This window comes from Typopeltis vanoorti, chromosome 6 (genome assembly GCF_054136105.1).
Source record: "Typopeltis vanoorti isolate ZY-2024b chromosome 6, IOZ_Tvanoo_1.0, whole genome shotgun sequence".
Classification (NCBI taxonomy): domain Eukaryota; kingdom Metazoa; phylum Arthropoda; class Arachnida; order Uropygi; family Thelyphonidae; genus Typopeltis; species Typopeltis vanoorti.
In genome coordinates, this window is record NC_143554.1 from 110,370,051 (window position 1) to 110,391,170 (window position 21,120).

General features: G+C 36.2%; 1 protein-coding gene across 2 annotated transcripts in view; it reads right to left on the minus strand.

Moving 5' to 3' along the window:
- LOC150105803 (sushi, von Willebrand factor type A, EGF and pentraxin domain-containing protein 1-like) overlaps positions 1-20,494 on the minus strand; it is a 358,579-nt gene extending 338,085 nt beyond the window's left edge. The window contains exon 1 of one of the 2 annotated variants that reach the window (XM_090394354.1): positions 19,881-20,493. In XM_090394354.1, the coding sequence (XP_090250480.1) occupies positions 19,881-20,329 (449 nt within the window). In that variant the 5' untranslated portion in view covers positions 20,330-20,493. Of the gene's footprint in view, positions 1-19,880 lie in introns of both variants that reach the window. The other variant, XM_090394355.1, reaches the window with a different exon arrangement.
- Between the last annotated feature and the right edge of the window lie 626 nt (positions 20,495-21,120).

Consider the following 21,120-nt stretch of genomic DNA (forward strand, 5'->3'; position numbering starts at 1 on the left):
ATACATGATATCACAGAAAATTAATGCAATACACAGATCCCCTTCATCTTCCTCTTCTAAACAATAAAATTAAATTTATTTCAGTGAGATTCTATAACTAACATTGCAGCAGAATTTTACTCGTGTACTGATTACTTATATAATTTAAGAAATAGATCATGAGTCTATCACTGCAGTTAGTATATATGCTATTTTGTTCTATGATGTATATTATTATTGAAATATCTCCAATGGTCATTGTGTAAGGTTTTACTCAACCAGCAAATAAATCTGCCATTAAAATTCATTATATTATATTATAGTTTATATATGTTTTTTGCATCATCAGGAGAGCATATCCTTTAAAATGAATGACAGAAAACATTTGTAGGTATTTTGTTAGGTCATAATTTCTCTCCTCCAACCTTTCTGTGATATAAAATTCTTATACTTATAGCAACTTCGAGTGCAGAACAAAACCTTCCTATGACAAAACACCCTCAGTTAAAGTGCAAAATAGGACAATGCCCCCTCCCTTTTTTTTTCTTTTCACAGACTTTAACAGAATTATTATTATTATACAGGTGTCCCCATGGAGTCACAAGACTCACTGCAGGAGATCCATTATTCATACAGTACCGATCATATTTCTCCTAAAACTCATTCACTGATGAAGCACTTGCAACCACCTCTGGCAACTCATTCCATCCACTCACCACTATCCAAGCAAAAAATTTAGTCCTAACACCCTTGCTGACCACACTATTACACAATTTCCATGGAATGACCTATTCTATCCCTTCCTGCCATGTACTGAAAAAAGTCTTCATTTTCAGTCCTATTAATTCCCTTTAATAATTTAAATGCTTCCATCGTGCCTCTCAGCTAGTTTTTGAAGCCCACAAACTGTCCATCTATTCTCATATGGAGCATTTCAAAGACTGCCATAATCTTTGTGACTTGCCTCTGGATCCACTTTGACCACATTAAACTGGCAACCATTTACCTTAGTTCATAACTGCTAGTTCAATTTAAGTCTTTCTGCAGGATCTGTGCATCACCTTCATTTATCATTACTCTTCACAGTTTAGTATCATCAGCAAAGAACTGAATATTTCCTGTCAAATCATTTCCTATATCACTGATGTGCAAATTAAATAACAGATGACCAAGTACTGAGCCCTGGGGTACACCTCTGGTCAATTGCCTTCTGGACTAAACCTGATAACCTGATAACAACCCCTGGTTAGCTTATATGACTCAATCATACCCCCCCCCCTTCTTCCTCCTCTTCACAAGGCTTTGCAGTTTACATTCTCTCAATCTGTTTTCATACCCAAATCATACAAGATTTGTGTGATTTTGCCTTTGTGAACCCTTTCTAACACATATCCTCATCATCATCATGAAAACTCAGTGACCAATTCTGTGCACAATAATCCATATGAAGCCTGATCAAGGCCTTATACAACATAATCATAAACTCCTCATTTCTGCATCATTTCCATTACCTGATGTGGTGACTTCACTATTTGTACATATATGGTCCTTGAATTTCAGGTCCTTGTCCACGATCACTCCCATATCTCTCACTCCTCTAAAGTTTCCACACCAAGCATATACTTGTAGCCTATCATTGCTTACCAAATTTCAAAACCTTAACTCTGCAACAGTGAAGTAACAATTCCACTTACCTGCCCATTCATATAATCTATTCAAGTCCTCCTGTAAGGCCATAACATCTGCTTCACTCTGCACTGCTCTCTCCAATTTTGCATCATCTGTAAACAGTTGAATATATTCAGTTAAATCCATCCCATATCATTAGTATACAAACTGAACAACAACAGCCCCTAACAGATTCCTGTGACACACTGCTAGTGACTTTCTTCTTTTGGGATTATTGCACTCCAATATACAGAAAGTAACAGAAACAGATCATATCTAACTCACTAGTCTGTGATCTAATCCCATCCATTTCAGTTTATTTAACAGCTTGTCATGTGGAAGTCTATCAAAAGCTTTGCAAAATCTATGTATGTAACTGTATATGCAACTCCCTTGAGCAAGACATTTGTCAACTTGTTATAGTACATATGCTGGTAAAACATGATCTCCCTTTAACAAATTCATGCTGATAACCACAGAGAATACTGCTGTTTTGAACCCATTCCTGTATCCTAGTTCTCACCAATCTCTCGTGTTGTGTCGGAAATAACTGGCCCACTATAAGTCAGCCATTGGTTTCAGACACAACATGAAAGAATAGAATCTTAACTTAAAGACATGCTTAAACTCTCAAGAGCAGACGTAGAGAGGCAATAACTAACTTGTAAATGTAAAGTGTATTAATTTAATTGATAATGTTCTTGTAATATAATTCAAATATTGTTTTAGAATAATACCCAATACTGGAAAAATTCATGTTAACCAATCAGCAGAAGGCCTGATCATTACACAAGTCCATGACACAGCAGAAAATCCGAAAAGTCACCCGGTAACCCCTGCCGTAACACGACCTCATCGTAATCGGACGAATCAAAAATGGTCAAGTGAGTGACGTAGACAGAGAGAGAGGGGGCACTTGCCGCTAAGATATAAGGAGCGGCGTGCATTTCAAACGCTCTCTTGTTTCCCGCATTTTTCCTGTGTGCCAGTGAGAAGGCCGTGAAGGCTGAGGAAGCTTGTCGCCAGTATCCAACAACCCTCCACATTGCAGTGGATCCAGATGCATATAGGTCATCCAACTGAACAACAAGGAACCAGCAGACAGGGCCATTAGTGAGTTGCCAACAATGTGATGACTTCGAAGGACTCAACACTTTGAAAGGAATGAGTAAAGAAAGACAGCGGAACGACAAGGAAGTCTTGCCATATCCAAGAAAAGATCAGACATAAAACCAAGGGACCACTTCGCTAAGGAGATTGACCGGTAAGGCAAATATTTCTTACCCTATATGCATAAGAAGTGCTGTAAAACCAGAGTGAACAAAGAGAAAAGGGGAAAACCTTAAGCATAGCCCTGCTTGACCTGACTAGAAGATCTGTTTTGGACTGAACATCTTAATAAGACCTTCCTGCTGTGACTTGTAAATTTGTGTTTGTGTGAACTTCTAATGGAACAGTTTAAGAAATGAAGTATTATATGAAATACATTGAATGAAGGTACTGCTCTGTACATTGAGCCTGTGATTTGCATACGTCTTATCGCAAGGAGTTTACCTCTCATAGGATTTGTAATTGATAAGATTGAGTGAACATATCATGTATAATTTGATTAATTTAGTATTGCCAGAACTAGCATAATAACAGGAGTATCATTCAATCTTAGCACAAACCGGAGGTATCACTGATTAACTAATGCTCCTGAATTATGATTGCATGAACCTGTATTTTAAGAAGTACGTAAGAGGGTTTGAATGAACCAATTGCATATGTGCATGAACTTAGTTCTTATATATTATTATCGTTGCTTGATTCCCTGTATATGAATATTAGTTGTATCAAAATGCATTATTTTAGATCAAAGTTTGTATGTTCGGTTAACTGAGACTGACCTACCACTTATTAAAAGTTTGAACCTGTGTAAGTGGGGGGGAGACATTTGTGTAAGTAAAGGGGGGAGCCGCGACTGCATACCATGTGTTCCCATTGCTAAGTAATATTGTAGAGATAGTTATTAAAGTAGGCCTAAATATCAGGAACTAGTCACCGGCTGGCGCAGTCGATTTAAGATAAATAAATTTGCCGGAAGCTAACTCCTGGTACAAGTAAGACATAAGTTGTAAAATAACTGTAAAAGATGATAAAAAGCCATAAAGGAAAATAACGAGATATAACACTCCATTACTTTAACCACAACTCCGAATATACAGACTGGTCTATAATTTGTAGTCGCAGCCTTATCACCACCTTTAGTGAAACCATTTTACCTTCTTTCCACTCTCTTGAACCTGTATAGTTGTAACTCTTATTAAACAGGAATGCCAATGCTACTGCCAATTTCCTGAAACATTCCTTTAAGACATATGGTAATAAGTCATCAAATCCTATTGCCTTATTGACATTAAACTATTTTCTCATATACTTCCTGCTCACTCACAATTATGCCATCCTTTCCTATGTCCTCTACACTTGAGTTTTTCATGATTTGATTTCACCCTGATGAGGATGAAACACCCACCTCTATGATGTCTTCTGCAGAGGTTACCACTCTACCATTTTCATTCATTCACAACATCTTACTGTAATCATTCTTCCTTCTACTTGCCATATATCTACAAAACCCTTCAGGACTTTTCTTGGTCTGATTTGCTAATATCTGCTCATGCTGCACTTTTGTTTTCATCAAATGAGTCACCCTCCTGGCCCTTGCTCTTTATACTCCTTGTGCAACTGACTGCTACCATTATTCTTCATCTTGCCTCTACAGTATCCTCTTCCAAATTTCATGTCTAAACTTTTCATTCATGCATTTCACACCTACTTTATTCAGTCTTTAACTTTCAGAATACACAATGATGTTGTTAAATATCTTTTTTGTCATTTCCCATACAGCATTCATCTCCCTCCTGCTTAACACTTAATTCCAAGCTATAGCTCTAAGCAGTCTCTTAAACTTTGCATAATCACTAGCCTTGTAATTTCACATATATATATATATATCCTTTCCTCACAAGTCTTCATATGACTAGCCACAACCCACAGGATCACTCTCACCAACTGGAGGGAGTGTGAAACACCACTTACAATCACATCCTCTGATGAAATGATCAGATCTAAAACTCTCAATTCTCATGTACCCTACTTTACATACTGCCTAAGACAGCTGTCACCCAAGAAATTCATTTTCCTTATTCCCAAATGCTATCTCTTCATTCCAATCTATACTGCCATAATTAAAATTGCCCATAAGAATCACCCTTCCTTTGTTCACTAACTGAAGTTGCTTATACATTACCATCCTTCACACTCCCCGAGCTATAGTACCATCCAACTAAATCTCTTCCTGTCAACCTCCACCTTACACCATGCCAACTCAAAACCACTGCCACTATTTACATCTTGCATGTCCACTTTTTGTAGACATAATTCAATTGCTATCATCAAAAGCACGCACGCATGCACGCACACACCCTCCCTTCTTGTCATTTCTATCCTAATGGAAAACACCATATTCTTCCATTTCTATTCCCATCAGATATCTTGCTCTCTAAGACTTGTATATGTATATAGGACTACTAGATCCAATCTGAGACATCACTTCACAATTCAACTACCATGATATTAATGTCAGTGGGAATATGTTGTTGTGAGCTTTGTAATGTTTTTAACAAAAAATGTGTTTATTTGTTTAGACCAAAAGATCCTCTTGGTGCAAAAGTCGATATATCTTCAACCACCATGGAGGTCATCAAGAACAATAAAGGTTATTGAACTGTATGCTGAAGAATACTTTTACACCAAGACTCACACAATATACAAGTACATTTGGAATGCCCTCAGAGGAATGCACTTTCATGCAAAGGTTGCTCATATAGATTTAGAAGTGAAGCAACTACTTTCTGTGACTAAACACAGACAAGATCCAGATCCTAACATGGTTGAAGCAGCCAAAATGGAAAACAACAGCAAGGCAGCTGCTTTGACTAAGAACCATTTGAAATCCATTGTATCACTGACTGATTCAACTCTGAAACATAAAACTCACCATCTACATAAAGGAAAATTGCCAACTGCAGGTTCTCTGGAATACTAGGGTTTCCTAATCTATGACAATGGACCTGAGTTGACAGAGAGAATTATAGTGCTTGCAACAAACTAGGCATTTGAACATTTGGCCTGCAGCACACGCACACACAGTGTTTATTGATGGGACTTCTGCAATAGCTCCAAGACTATTTGAGCAATTAAACATCATCCAAACTCTTCTTGGACTATCTTCTGTAATGTGTGTGTGGCACTTTGAAGCAAAAAGGCAATCTGTATGATTGCCTGTTTGGAGAAGGATGCAAAGTTTAGGTCTGATTGCTGCACAGAGGAATGATGATTGGGTAAAATGTTTCTGTGGAATATTAGACAGACTGGCTTTTCTTCTTATAATCAAAGTGGCCAACGGGATGGATTATCTGATGAATATACTTCCTTTAGCATGCAAGAAAAGGATTCCTCACTTGTTTCCACCACAGCTATAGTGTCCATCGATGAGGTTAATTGCACCAACAATTGAGAGTTGGAATTTTGCTTTTTATGGGCTTGTGGGGGAATGACTACCTAACCATTGGGGAGGCCATTAAAATTAATAGAACATATCAGGTTCTTGTATAAAGAGCCCCGATTGATTCTCATTGTGAGCCTCCAAAAAAAAATGAGTAAAACGTGCTTCAAAAGAGCATCAACAGCATTTGAAAAACTTATGTCTACACTATATGAATGGGAGGAAAACCTTGGAGGAATTCTTCAGTGGTGCAGGTCACAGCATCAAGTGAAATAAAATGAACTTTAAATAAACTTTATAATACTTAATGAGATTTCTGCTGTTGTTCTTTGGATTTTCATGGATACAGTATGATGTTCCTTTTATTATGTTAATTTTTATGGTTGTGTAAATAATTTTGTTCTCACATAAAACAGTGAGCTATAAAATTTATATAATGCATGTGTAACATATACAGCATAACACTTATGCCTTTCTCACTGCGGTCTTATAAAATTCTCAATGTAATATTTTACCTGTCAGAGAAGTCTTCATAATCTATATTTATATAATAAAAAATAATAAAAATTATTCCTTAAAAATTTCGAATTATAGAGGGGGGGGGATTCTACTTTGTAGTCTTTCAACTTACAAATATAGTTCAATATTGGAGAGAGTGTCCAAAGATGAGTGATTATCAGTAATTGGGCATGCTCATTAAAAGGATAGGGTGAAGAAATATAAATTGCAGAGCATGTTATATAATTACAGTGGAGGTGATGATATGATATATATTTTTTAAGTTAAGGAGCCTTAATATGGAAGGGACTGGACTTATGTCACAGAGTTGGTGCCCTCTTTCAATGAGTGTTTGAACTACTTGGAGGTGTCACGTAATAATAATAATAACATAGCTAGTGCTAATGTTTCAAACATTTCATATCAGGCAATTCGTTAACTCTAGTCTATGAAAGAACCATAAAAAGCTTTTGACTTGGCATTTTTTTATAAAAAATATTCAACTTTTAAAATTGCACTCTTTTAAGTGTTGACTGGCCATGAAATGAAATCATGCAGATAGGTGCAGGGATTAAAATTTGCTGTTTGGCTTCATATAAAATGAGGATAATGATGTAAAATTATATGGAACTAATTGGTAGCTGTAATTGGTGGATAGAGTGGTAGAGTTGGTATCCTCCCTCAGTCTTTGGATCCCTTGGAGTTGTCACATAATAATAATAATTGCACACTTTATAGTTGCAGGTACCTCTAACATAAATTCATATTATCTCTAAATTCCTTCCCATATCTCCTTGCAAAAGAATACTGAACTAACTGCAAGCTTTCCAGTTTTTAAATACAGTACTTCTAATCACATCCAAATGACTATGCTTAGGGATTTAGGGGCGAAGGTAGGGTGAAGTCTACGAAAGAACCATAAAAGTTGAAGTGCACACGGCTTATTTGCAAAACAGCACCGTGTTATGATCATTATTATTACGTGACACCTCTAGGGAGTCCAACGACTCATCGGGGGGGAGGCACCTACTCTACAACTCTCTATCTCCACCATTCAATCTGCACAAGCGCTGTAACGCTTTTCTCTCCCAAAAAAGTAGTCAGAACTCTCATTAAACAAGTTTTTAATGGCACTTGTGACATAGTAAAAGATTATTAATAACATATACGCACAAGAATAACTAACCCTAAATTGTAATGCAGATATTTCAGCCTGAATCAAATTCATAAAAAACAGCGTACTAGGTTGTGCACAACCTAGTTATTCCCTTTCGTAAATATCAGCTACGTGCTAAAGTGACACCATACAGCGGACAGTATATAAACAAAAAAATAATAATAATAATAATAATGATAAAATGCAAAATATAAACTAAAATAAGCAATAAAGTCAAAATTCAAACTAAAGTGTGTGTGAAGGCATCCATGAAGTGAATGCGTGAATGAACAAAAAATGCTGAAGTCTCAGGCAACAATATCGAATCAGGTAGTCAAATTAGGATGTAAGTTGGTTGGGAGCCTAAGGAAATATGCTAGAAGGATCAGGAATAAGACGTAGTTTTTGACATTGGTTAGTGCAACCTCGACAAAAGTTATAGGTATGAGAAATTTTCTTTTGGATTTATTAGCGAACCATAGTTCTTTATAAATATATACAATCGTCGACAAGTTTCGCCAGCTTAAGTCTGTCTGGCTTCTTCAGGACAAAAATGGGTACACTAACGTTACATGCTAAAAGTCTCAGGTAACAATATCGAACGATTCTTTTTTTAGCATTTAACCTTAGTGTACCCATTTCTTGTATTGAAGAAGCCAGACAGACTTAAGTTGGCGAAACTTGTCGACGATTGTATATATTTATAGAGAACTAAAAGTTATAGGCATTAGTGAGACTTGGCTAACAGCAGATGACATAGCTACAGAATAGAATGTGGTGGATTTAGTATTTTCAGGGAAGATAGAAAAGATAGGATATGGGAAGGATAGATAGAAACATTTATTGATGTGGAGGAAATGTTTGGGCACTTAGAGAAGCAGAACTTTGGGTAAAGGTGTTGTTGGCAAGGAATTGAGGACTAGATGTTTTGCTCGGAGAGTGGTGAAATGAATAGGTTCCCTGAGTCACTTCTAAGTGTTTTGTTCTGTTAAGGGTTTCAAGAAAAGATACAATAGATATTGTATTGATACTTTGGGACTCCCACGATGAGTTTTAGGATTACATGGAGGCAGTGCAATAATAATAATGAAAAAAAAATTAAATTAAAAAATCAGCTAACGCCTTTGTGTTCTCGTATAGGGGGTAGCCGAGGCCGTTTTAACCATAACTTTTAGACTGAGTGGGCGGTTCAATCTCCACTGGTAGCAATCAGAGATTGCTGGCCCAAGGATATCATTAATTAATCGGTACACAGTGAAGATGGCGACTAGCAAGTGTCGCCATCTCGTGGTCCCTAACACAATATTTTTAAAGTGTTGGAAAATAGTGTGGGAAAATAAAAAAACTCGGGACAAAAAACTCGAGTTTCCGGGTTTTTTTTCCCGCTTGCCCGTGCCAGAGATCAACTAACTCGGGAACCGGTCGAAAAACGGCTCAGATAATGTTCCTCTAGTCGACAAATAGATTTTACCTCAAGTCTTTCTTCGTGCAGTCAAGCATCATAGAATGCAAATGCCACTTCTATTCAGCTACACAGGCTCACTTATAATATAATAATTTAATTATTAATTGTTTAAAATTAATAATTTAAAAATATTAACAGGAAGGAATACCTCTCGGAGTTCAGTGTTTGTGGCACCACAAACAGAAGTCCGAAGCCAAACCACGAAACCAAATCCGTCCGTCTGCCTGGTAGGTGTAGTGTGATTCGTCACTCCATAGCACAGTTTTTCCAAGCCTCCATGTTGCACTGTACACGTTCTTTGCACCACTAAACACGATGTATGTTGGTTTGGGTAATGTGGGGCTTGCATATTGTTATCCCACCTCATACATAGGATCGACGCTCATAGCATGAGAAACTCATGCTATGAGCGTCGATCCTGAATGTTTTTGAGATTCGTATTCCTGTCAATGCATGGCAGAACTCCGCATTCAACGTATCGGACGACGAATGACAGTTTTTACATATTATCCTTCGTTGCACCCGACGGTCACGTTCGATTACTGTGGTTGGTTGTCCACTGCAGGTAGCACTTACAGCTGACTCTCTGTGATTTCATCTCAGAACGGTATCACTGAGTGCTGACCTGGGATGGCCCAATTTGTCAACAACTTGCCGAACAGTTAGCCCTGCAATATGTTATCCTATCATAAGGCCCCTCTCTACCGGTCTGGCTGGTCGAGTAGTTAACGTACCCATTTCTAATCAACAGGTCGTGGGTTAAAATCTCGCTAGGAACATGGATGTTTGTCTTTAGGTAGGAGATGAATTTCATCTCCCGGTGTTGAGATCACCACCTGCTTATTGAAGGCCTGAAATGACTTGAAAAAGTTCCATTTTTGGTCTCTGCAGCAGGATTTCTGAAGTATGCAAAAATAAATACAAAGATGTATAAATTATTGTTTAAAAATGGAAAAAATATTCTTAGTTCGGCCACGGTAGTAGAGATGAACTACAGGTTTATAAATAACCTTTAACATGTGACTCGTTACATGGCACGATGCATTTCACCTGTGGGAGCGTCTGTTGACTTCTTTCCAAGCAGTGCAAATATACATTATCTACCAATAATTGTCCAAACACCTCTGTTATTTGAAGTTATGGAAGATTCCAGGTTTGTTAATAAAATAAAAACCGGCGTACAGATAGTAGGAAGGAGCATTTCATCGAAGCAGTTGAATACAAGTGGTATAGCAACAACACGAGAACTCAGTGACTTCGAAAGAGGTGTCATAGTGGGCTGTCACATCTGGAACATCCAAAATCAACGGTTGACGATGTGATGAACAAATGGAGATGTTCTGGCATTACTAGTGCAGGAAAACACCAAGAGCGACCGGCGAAAATGACTGACAGGGAGAGGAGCGTATTAAAGCTAGTGGCAATCAAAAACCGGCTACAATCGACACAGATCATCCGTGATGAGTTCCAGAGCGCAAGTAACACCATGGTGAGCACTAATACTGTACGAAAAGAACTCCATTTACTGGATTTTCACGGAAAAGCAGCGGCACACAAGCAGAACATCACAACAACCACGAACAAGGCGCCTCATCTGGTCTGGTGCAAAGAGCATGGGAACTGGACAACTGACCAGTGGAAAACGGTATTCTGGAGTGATGAATCAAGGTTCACCTGTTTCCAGTCTGATGTAGAGACAGCTTGGTAAAGACTTGTTACCACAGTGTGTTGTACCCACAGTAAAATTAGCTCATAGTGGAGTAATGGGATGGAGCGCATTCTGCTGGCTTCGAGTAGGACCACTGGTCATTGTCCATGATTCCATTAAGGCAGCTCAGTACCTTGATATTCTGGATCATCAGGTGCTGCCAATACTGTGGAGTTTTTATGGAACGGACCCGTGTTACTATCAAGATGACAATGCCCCATGCCACAAAATGTATGCATATGAAGGGGGGACTGAGATGATTGAGATGTTGACCCCCCTCTCTCTCTCTCTCTCTATATATATATATATATATATACACACACACACATACATGATCACCTCCTGTACCCTTTGAGGGAGGCTTTCCACCAATGTGCGGCAGATATCGAGTGAAATGGTATGAAGAGATGGGTGTTAAACGACTGCCCTGGCCTGCGCAGAGTCCTGACTCCAAACCCTCATCGAACACCTGTGGGACGAACTGGAGGCGAACACAGAGCAGCACGTCCTCGATGTGCAGCTCAGTGATGCTTTGATAGAGACAAATTTCACTCGATATCTGCCGCACATTGGTGGAAAGCCTCCCTCAAAGGGTACAGGAGGTGATCGCGTATGTGTGTGTGTGTATATATATATATATATATATATATATATATATAGAGAGAGAGAGAGAGAGAGAGAGAGAGAGAGAGGGGTCAACATCTCAATCATCTCAGTCCCCCCTTCAAATGCATACTTTTTTCAGTCTCCAAGTCAAATGATTCCCATTCATGGCTAAATCGGTGAACTTAATTATTTAACAAAATGCACTTTTTTCACCTTCCGTTAATTAAAATAAGGGTACATTTTTAATTTTATTTGAAATCTTCCTATTTTCCACATTTTAAATAATTTTTTTACATATACAATGCCATTAGCTATGCTTATCTGACCATTAGGAAATAATAGTTAATGTACTTTCTTTTGATTGATGTTTCAAACTGACATCCATAAAAAAAAAAAAAGTTAAATAATGTGTGTTCGTGATATACATCATTCTTGAGACACTCCATTTATAGCAATATAGTCTCTCTCGGCACACATGATATAGTTTTTATTTGCATTTAGTGTTTTGATAGATCTATCGTGATTAGTGATTGATTAATTTTAACATCCTTCTTACTTTTTGATTGTTGCAATGTATTTGTTTTCAAAACGCGATGCAAACCCACACAGTTCCTCTAATTGTACTTTTACTAACTGTTTAAACAATTTTCACACTGCATTTATTACATGCATTTCTGTTGTTTAATTTTTTTTTTATTTCTGTTGTTTAAACAGACTTCGTTTCAGATTTTTGTTGTTGTTATTTTTTTTTTCTTATGTGTGTGTGTGTGTGTTATAATAAGCACGTTTCATTTCCTGTGATATTTCTTAACCTTTCAAATTAATTTTATCAATTTATAATCAAAATAGGCAGTTCTTAATTCCCGCATCCAATACGAGATGCATTTGCATCCTTAATTCTCACTGATTTTCCATCCTCGATCCTCTTTCCACCAATGATCCAGTGTTTCTAAAAACTGTATAAACCCTGAAATTCTTCAAGGTTTATGTTAATCTTCTTGGAATTAATTTCTTGCAGATATTTATTCTTGCTGTAGGTAATCTAGCAAAATCCCCTTCAAACACTGGTTGAAGGAGGATTTTGTAAGTTTTCATTACGGCTTGTTCGATTCAAGACTTCGAATTTAAAAGAAATTATTATTATTATTATTATTATTATTATTACTTGACACCTCCGGGGAGTCCAAAGACTCATCGAGGGAAGGCATCTACTCTACAACTCTCCATCTCTACCACCACAATCCACCAACTACAATGAACCACAACTACACCAACGCCATCTACCACTAGTATTTTCACAGACAATCACAAACATCCAAGGCCACGGTGGGATTCGAACCCGCAGCCTTTTAGCTGGAGAGCGGATATGCAAACCACTTGGCAGACCAGGCCAGCCACTTATTTATGTGAGCACAGCATATCCTTCGTTAAGTAACTGCTGTATAATGATTTTTAACATTTTATAATTATGAACAAAAATGTACAAACATTAAAATACTAATCATCAACTGGTAAAAAGATATACAAAAATATTAATACAACATCATCCAGATGAATTTAAGTTTCCACAATTTAAGTCTCACATGTCTGTTGTGTATATGATTATAATTGTATTAAGGTACAAAGATTATCCATTGCTTTCAATGCAACAGATATCTTCTGTTCCCTTCAGAGTTAACTCCTTCTAGGAATTAACTTTTTACCAGTAGAAAAGAATATCCAGTTCTGTACATCTCAGGCAATTAGAAAAGAATGAACACTATAGCATGGTATTATAGATGGGCTAGGAGCTAGATAATCTGGAGATCCTACTCCAAAGACTAAACATGAATTTTTTCAGCAATACAGGCCTTAGTAAGCAATATGATAGTTTTACAGGTAATGATACCACCTAAAGGCATTCACAAATATCCATGTTACAGTGACATCTGTAACATTTGAACCCACAGCCTGTAAACTAGAGAGCAGAGATGATAATTCACTCAGTCAATTAAGCTAGCAGATGTATGAATGGTACTGCAAATCAATGTTCCTTCTAATTTTTGCCAGCCCACGTACACATGAAAAATATTGTGTGCAACTTTCTAGATTCAGACTCAATGTGTGCGGTAATAATATTCTCATATTAATGTTGCCTTTTTTTTTTTTCATCTAGCAATCGCATGTAAAACTGTGAGCACTAAATTACCGTATATTATCGCATATAATGCGAAACATTTATGGTTAAAATTTATGGTCTAAACCAGGGGTCGCCAAAGTCATTTGCCCGTCGACCCCCCTTCAAGCGTTTCTTGACTTTTTATCGCCCCCCTATATTTTACTATTACGTAATTATAATAGGACAAGCAAAAAAAGACGCTTATGTGAGTTTTTAGATTGTTTATTTTATAGTTACAGTGTTTATTGTATGTATAATATAGTATATATTATTATATTACTATTATTACTACTATTACTATCACTAGTAATATCACTGGTATTACTAGTGATATTAATAAACTACTCGTATTAATATCACTGGTATTGCTACCAGCGCTGCTCAACCCTTCAACATAGAGAAGTTTAGTTCGTGAATGAATAACGATTGAATTCTAATATGTATGTTGATGAATTTTAGAACATTAACGCTCACTTGTATGTCGATGAGCAAAAATGAGACTGGGATCGAATACTTGTAAGTATCAGTAAATAAGAACCACACACGTGTTGCAATCTCGCTCCCACTGCGCCTGCCGGCAGGAACCACCAACATCCGTTTATTGGTAAATACGTCATTTTGGCCTACTTGATTGGCCTCAGTAACTATTTTCATGACCTTACTCCATCTTTCAGGTCCTATTCATGGACCTGTAAGATGGAGGTACTGATCCCACGATTCACTTTTAATTGCGTTGTCATTACCTCCATGTCTTTTGTCATGGAGGTAATCCAAGTTAACCGAATTAAATATTACCCATACAATGATGTCTTATATTTTTCTGTCGACCCCCAATCTACCCCTGAGCCCGAATCGACCCCTAACAATGACATATCGACCCCTTTGGCGACCACTGGTCTAAAGTTAGGGGTTCGCATTATATGAGGATCTTAAAAAATATAACATCTTATTAGACTTGCACACACAATATATACTACCTAATGCCTATGCAACCAAATCTACGTATTTGACCCACTCACAATTATCTTTTCTTAACTTCCTTCTTTGCTTAATAATACACCGCTTAATTTGATCTTCTGAGCCAAGCCACGTGATATGCTTGTGTTTCTGCGGTATGCATCATTCTGTCTCGTAAGCGGTTATGCATTTCCTAGGTTCTCGTTCCTTCGATTTGCTGTTCCACGAAGGATTTCTTCTTAAATATTAACAAGAAGTTTCTATTACCTTTTATTCAATGCAATACGTGATCATCCCAATCTCCATATAATCTGGCCATACTTTTATTTTATGTTTACTCAACTTTAATCTCTTACTTTCATTCAGTTTATCCTGATGAATGGTTATGATACATTTGCGTTAATCCAATTGAGCTCCATAGTGACGTCATCAAGAAGGAAGTGTTGTTCCTGCTGTTCTATTTTGTAATAATATAATCAGTTATATTTTAGCTGTCCTTCTTACTTGAAACCGTGTATTTACGAGTGTTTCTATGAGAAGAAAATGGGTTAACAACAAATTTATAGTCATCTCAAACTGGTCACAGATATTAAGTAATGTTTGGTTACTTGATTGTCTGAAACTAGTATTTTTTTCAGGATATTTATTAAAATTAAAGATATCAGATTATTAGATCAAAACGGGCATCATCCCTTATGTTATTTTTTATATGAAAAGAACTGTCAATTATTATATAATTTGCAATTGTTTGTTAAGAATCCGCAATCTGTAACGGAAGTATTTTAAATACACTATCTGAGTAAAAAAAAAATCCAGATGCAGGCTCGTCTAAACTCTCACTTTAACATGAAAGACAGAGCTGGTCCATCCTTTGCTGCTATAACATCCTTCAATCTTTTGGGAAGGTTTTCCACTAGATGTACTGCTGCGATAATGTTCCATTCTTACAAAAGAGTATTAGGGAGGTAGGTCAATGATGTTGGCTATTCTTCCTAGCTTGCAATCGACGTTCCAATTCATCCCACAGGTGTTTAATGAAATTCAGATCAGGGCTCTGTGTAGGACACTGAAATTCTTCGACACTCATCTCATCAAACCATTCCTGCGCGTGTGTGTGATTTTATGTAACCTACCAGGTTGTGATTATATTGTTGGTGCTCCTAGAAGTTTCCGTTTGTTGATCCGGGAAGCTGCAGCAGGAACAAAAATATCAGAACTGAGTTGTTGAAAAGATAGCATCCTATGATGATGTTTCATCATCATCCTATGATGATGATGAAAGTCACGGAGCTTTCCAGTACGGCTAATTTTACTGTTACTGTTTGTCTATAAAGATTACAAGACCGCATTATTCCTTTTATACCTCTTTACGCCATGGTTATGATGTGTATATAGTCATATCCATTATTACGAAGGACTGTCTGGATATTTTTGATAAGGTGGTGTATGAGTTTTGTAAAAGAACAGGAGAATATGATAGATAACTTCCACTATATCATTCCTAATTCTAAACTAGTATTTAATTGCCAAATATTAGTGAAAATTAAATCTGGTATTTTAACACTAATAATAATTTTAAAAAATGCAAAAATATTTATTATCAGCGTGTGACATTTGATTTTTATATAAACCAAATATTATCATCATAGGGAAGTTAATGTTATCATCGTTTGTCAAAGTGTGTGTATTTGTTTTTAATAGTTCATCTGTTTTTCTGAATAAAACCTCTTCCCAACCAGTATAAGAAAAACAAAACCCATCTTCAGTTGAAAAGCTGTTATAAAATTCCTCACGTTTTAGACGAGATTGAAACTCAGATTTTATAAACCAGCTACCATCTTCGATATTGACTGAGCTATGGAAACTCTTATATACTTAATGAGAGACTGAAATACAGTATTTTAAAAGTATATTCGTTTGTTTCTAAGAAATATTCATTTATTTCTAACGTTTTTCTATTATTAAAAAGAATTCGTAATTGGACAGCAAGCAGTTACTGTGATAAATTTGTTGGCAAATATCGCTACGTTAATATCCATTTGTTTCCATGACTGCATTTGCACGTTTCATGACTTTGCATTCTACCAAAGAAGATTTCAACTACAAATAAAAGAGTAGAAAGGACTATGTAGATTCGCTTGTATTTTTCACATTCAAGAGTTACTATATTTCTTTTAAAAACAAATTAGAAAGAACAAAAACAAATGCAAACCAGTAACCCTTTTTGAATCCTAAGTTAAGATATTAATAAACTAAATTTAAAATGAGATTGGTTAAAACATTTTTAATTGAATATATTCCAGATATAAATAGTTGGTATACTTAATTGTGCTACAACGAATATCGTTACTAGATAATGTCGAAATGTATTAATATCGTATTATAGAATTAGTTATTAAAAAAATCCGCTAACGCCTTTTATTCCATATAAGGAGACAGGGAGCAATTAAATCTTTTCCGTAGCCAATCAGAGATAGCTGGTCCAAAACTCTCACTAATTATGAAAGGCATCTGATAAAGAGAGGCAAACAAGTGCTGCCATCTTCTCGTCTCTATCCCTAACACAGTAAATTAGCTATTAATATAAGAAAAATCCTCTATTTTCCCGAATTCCTTTATTTTCTTGCATGGCATCTACAGATGCTATGCAAGAGAGAACGATAGGAGGAAAAGGTAAAAAACAAATGGCATCGCAGTATAATCAAATGTGGTCTTGATACGACACCATGCAATAAGTTAGTTGCCACGGAAAAGCCATGATTCAATTGTTATGTCCAACATATTCCTCTGACATGTATAATTCGACAATATAAAAGATCATAGTAAAGAGCCTTATCAGGAATACATAACTAATTTATTTTAAGAAGCAACCACTACGTCAGTTGCCCACAGAGGAGTTTCTTAATGGACACAAAGTAAAATACAGGTACACCATCGATTATCCGGCATCCCTGGTTCCAGAGGCTAGCCTGCTTACTCGTTTTACCAGACCAAAATACCAAACTACGTTTTACCAAAATAAAATAAGGAGTAGAGATTCTTTATAAAAAACGAAGCTGTTACAAAGTTATATCGCAGTACTGTCATAGGTAGGCTGCTGAGACAAAACATGCAACTTTTACAACCAATAAAAGGCATCGTAATTTTTTAACAACTCAGATATCAATTTTTACTGTTTATTTCAAATACAACATTATAAATGACAAAGTGAAAGCTTCACTCGATTAACAGGCGATTTAGTTTCAACTTTCATCTAACAATATTCATATTAACATACAATTTCACAGTATAATGACTTAATACAAGCAATACTGTTACTGCTTCTGCCTATCAACTCGCCACAGGTGTAGAGACCTGCGTTGTTGTCATTAATAATAATAATAATAATAATAATAAATTAGTACTATATTAATTATTAAACGTAGGATATGTTTAATAATTAAACATATTAATTAATTTGTTTAATTAATTATTAACCCCCGCCCAAAAAAAAACAAAACAATACAGTGATTATCGTAGTAGATAGTCACTGGAGTCACCCTCAGTCATTGGATCTTACTCCAATTATGCATCTTTGGCATGTGGTAGCACGAGATATTCTGACAGTGCAGTCAACAAATCAGAACTACAGAAATTCATCATGTTCGCATGGGACAGGATACCTGTGGTGTTTCTGGTACCCTGTGGAGTCGATGCCCTATCGTCTGAAGGCTGTTCTGTCCTGAAGGCTCACAATGATCCAACACGCGATATATTAGACGAATAAATCTAGTAAAATGGCCCAGCAGTGTTCGTGCATGTGTATGTGTGTGTGTGTGTGTGTGTGCGCCCGCGAGCCTTTTGACTATTTATATCTATTATAGAGCTGAATCGAGTTATATTAATAAATCCCAAAGACAGTTATCCATCTTTTTTTATATTTTGCTCATTCATTTTGAATGATGTCTCCTTACATCCTTCTTTAAATGGATGATGATGATGATGATAATAATAATAATAATAATAATAATAATAATAAATAAATAATGAATAATAAGCAACGAAATGTTATCCATAATAAAAATTTACTGCTGTGTGGTTCATTGTTTTTGCTGTAGATCCCTGTGTGCGATGTCTCTCGTAATGCAATATATCAAATACAAAACATTGTTACTTAATTTGTTTATTAAGCTGGGAGTCCTGTTTGCATTCGTTGTTGTTTTAAGTATCTTATCTGCTCTATCCTTCCATCTCCCCATCTCCTCCCCCCCCCCCGCCATACAACAAAAGGGAATCTGTAACACATTAGTACCGTAGACAGAGTCAAGGTTAGATATTCCGGGACCTTTGCTTCAGAGATTAAACAGTATATTTTTAAAACCACTTCAGCCATTCACTGTGATGGCATTACCCCAGGCGATGAACATCATCCATCACCTAAAGACTCACAAATATCGATGCTACAATTCGAATCCATTACCCGTTGACAGAAAAATGACAGTGCTATCCATTCGCCCACCCAAGACGGCAAAAGTTGTTCACGCGCTCATGAAAACTAAAACGTATCAATTAAATTTTAAAAATAACCACATCACACCTTTACCTAACTGTAACTGAAATAGTGGGAGGATTGAAACGTCATGATGGCACAACTCCCAAATATTAGGGGACCGATTTAAATATCAACGGATGGGGAGATTTACAAGTATTTTTAATAATTCTCCTGTCTTATTAATATACGTATGTTTCAATTATAAATAAATATTCAACCATTAAAGATATATTCATAATTTTTTTTTAATTTTAATTTGTAAACATTTTCAAAATATAAATACATTTAATTTTTGGAACAAATTTTTTTTTTTATATTTTTGTTTTGATTTAATTACAATATCTTGCGAACAGGACGTTCATCGCTACTTTTCATCGTGATAAAAGCATCCATATGAATGTTTATTTTGTATATAAACAGAGGGATATATTAAATATGTTTTAAAATAAATGATTATTATTAATTAATTTTTAAATATTTTGAATAATAATAGATAATACAAGTACACCTTTTTTAATTATGAATATCATAATTACAATAGTTTTAAAACTCCACCTGCCATCCAGAAATACTGTTATTTCTCTGTTATTTTTTTTTCAACTTACCTGTTGGCGTTCGGTCTAGAATTCTTAAGAATATCACCTGCTTCTGTCATTGCCTCTTTAGTATGCGTCCATCCGGCTAGGTAAGGAATCTTCCACAGCTGTACCAAGAAGGTGCACATGTTGTTCCCCTCGCTGTTTTTGATATAATTAAAATGCAGCACATTGGTTGTAGAGAATGTCAAGACAGCCACACGTGTGGTATCTGAAGAGACAGTTAAAAGTCGAGCGATGAGTTCTGTGAAGAGCACTTCGTTTGGAAAATTCGGAGCGCCTATGCTTCCAGATTCGTCCATCACAAAAACCACTTCGTTCACTGTTTGTGAATAGGGTTCCAGGGTTCCCAAAAACTTTTTCAGACCTTCATCTAAAACTAAATTAGAAGATGTCAAACCTATAAGAAGCTGCAGGTATAAGGAATAAAAAAGAGCGCGATCGACATGCATTGCCATAGTGAGAATGCTCCGATAGAGCGTTGAGAGTTTCCGTATTAACTTTGCAGACTCGATTTAGCAAACTAACTAAAAACGGATTAAAGAACTATTCATATATGCATCTGAAATATGTCCTTCTGTAGAAAGCACGTGCTTTCTGGATATTCCCCATCTATCAAATCAAAACTTGAATGCCATTCTAAGAAAACTGTAACCTTATATGCTTGTTATCAGACGTAACTTCCCGGTATACTTCCTCGAAACAAACGCCGAGTTACACTTCATTGCGACATCGTCTGCCGCCATAACAATCGCCAGCCAATGAGTATCCCGACCTTGGTTTTGAATTCAGGAACTACTGGCGAACTACAGTAGAAGGAAATCAACTTTCAAATCTCCTACTGTCAGCTTCTTAGGGACTTATCTGATCTGCATGAGACTTCTAGAGGAAATGGAATATAAAATTAAAAAAAAAAAAAAAAATTGTTCTACGTTTACATTGCCTGAAGCAGCATCATTGTTTCGAGTGTTCATGCAAATGTTTTTGTTGTTGAACTGATTATAAAATTTAATAAGTTATTGTTACAAATGAGGGCAGTTTGACTGCAAGCAGAAAGAGTGAAATGAAAGAAAAGCCAAGAAAATATAAAAATACGGGAAATGGTAAAAGGAAGAAACACAAGCATTTGGGAGAAATGAAGGGCTAAAAACTGACTTAAATAGAAAAAAAAAATGAACTGTGTGTAAAATAGAAACGTCAGATTGAATGAAAAATCAAATAAAAATAAGATGGAAGTACTGTACAGACT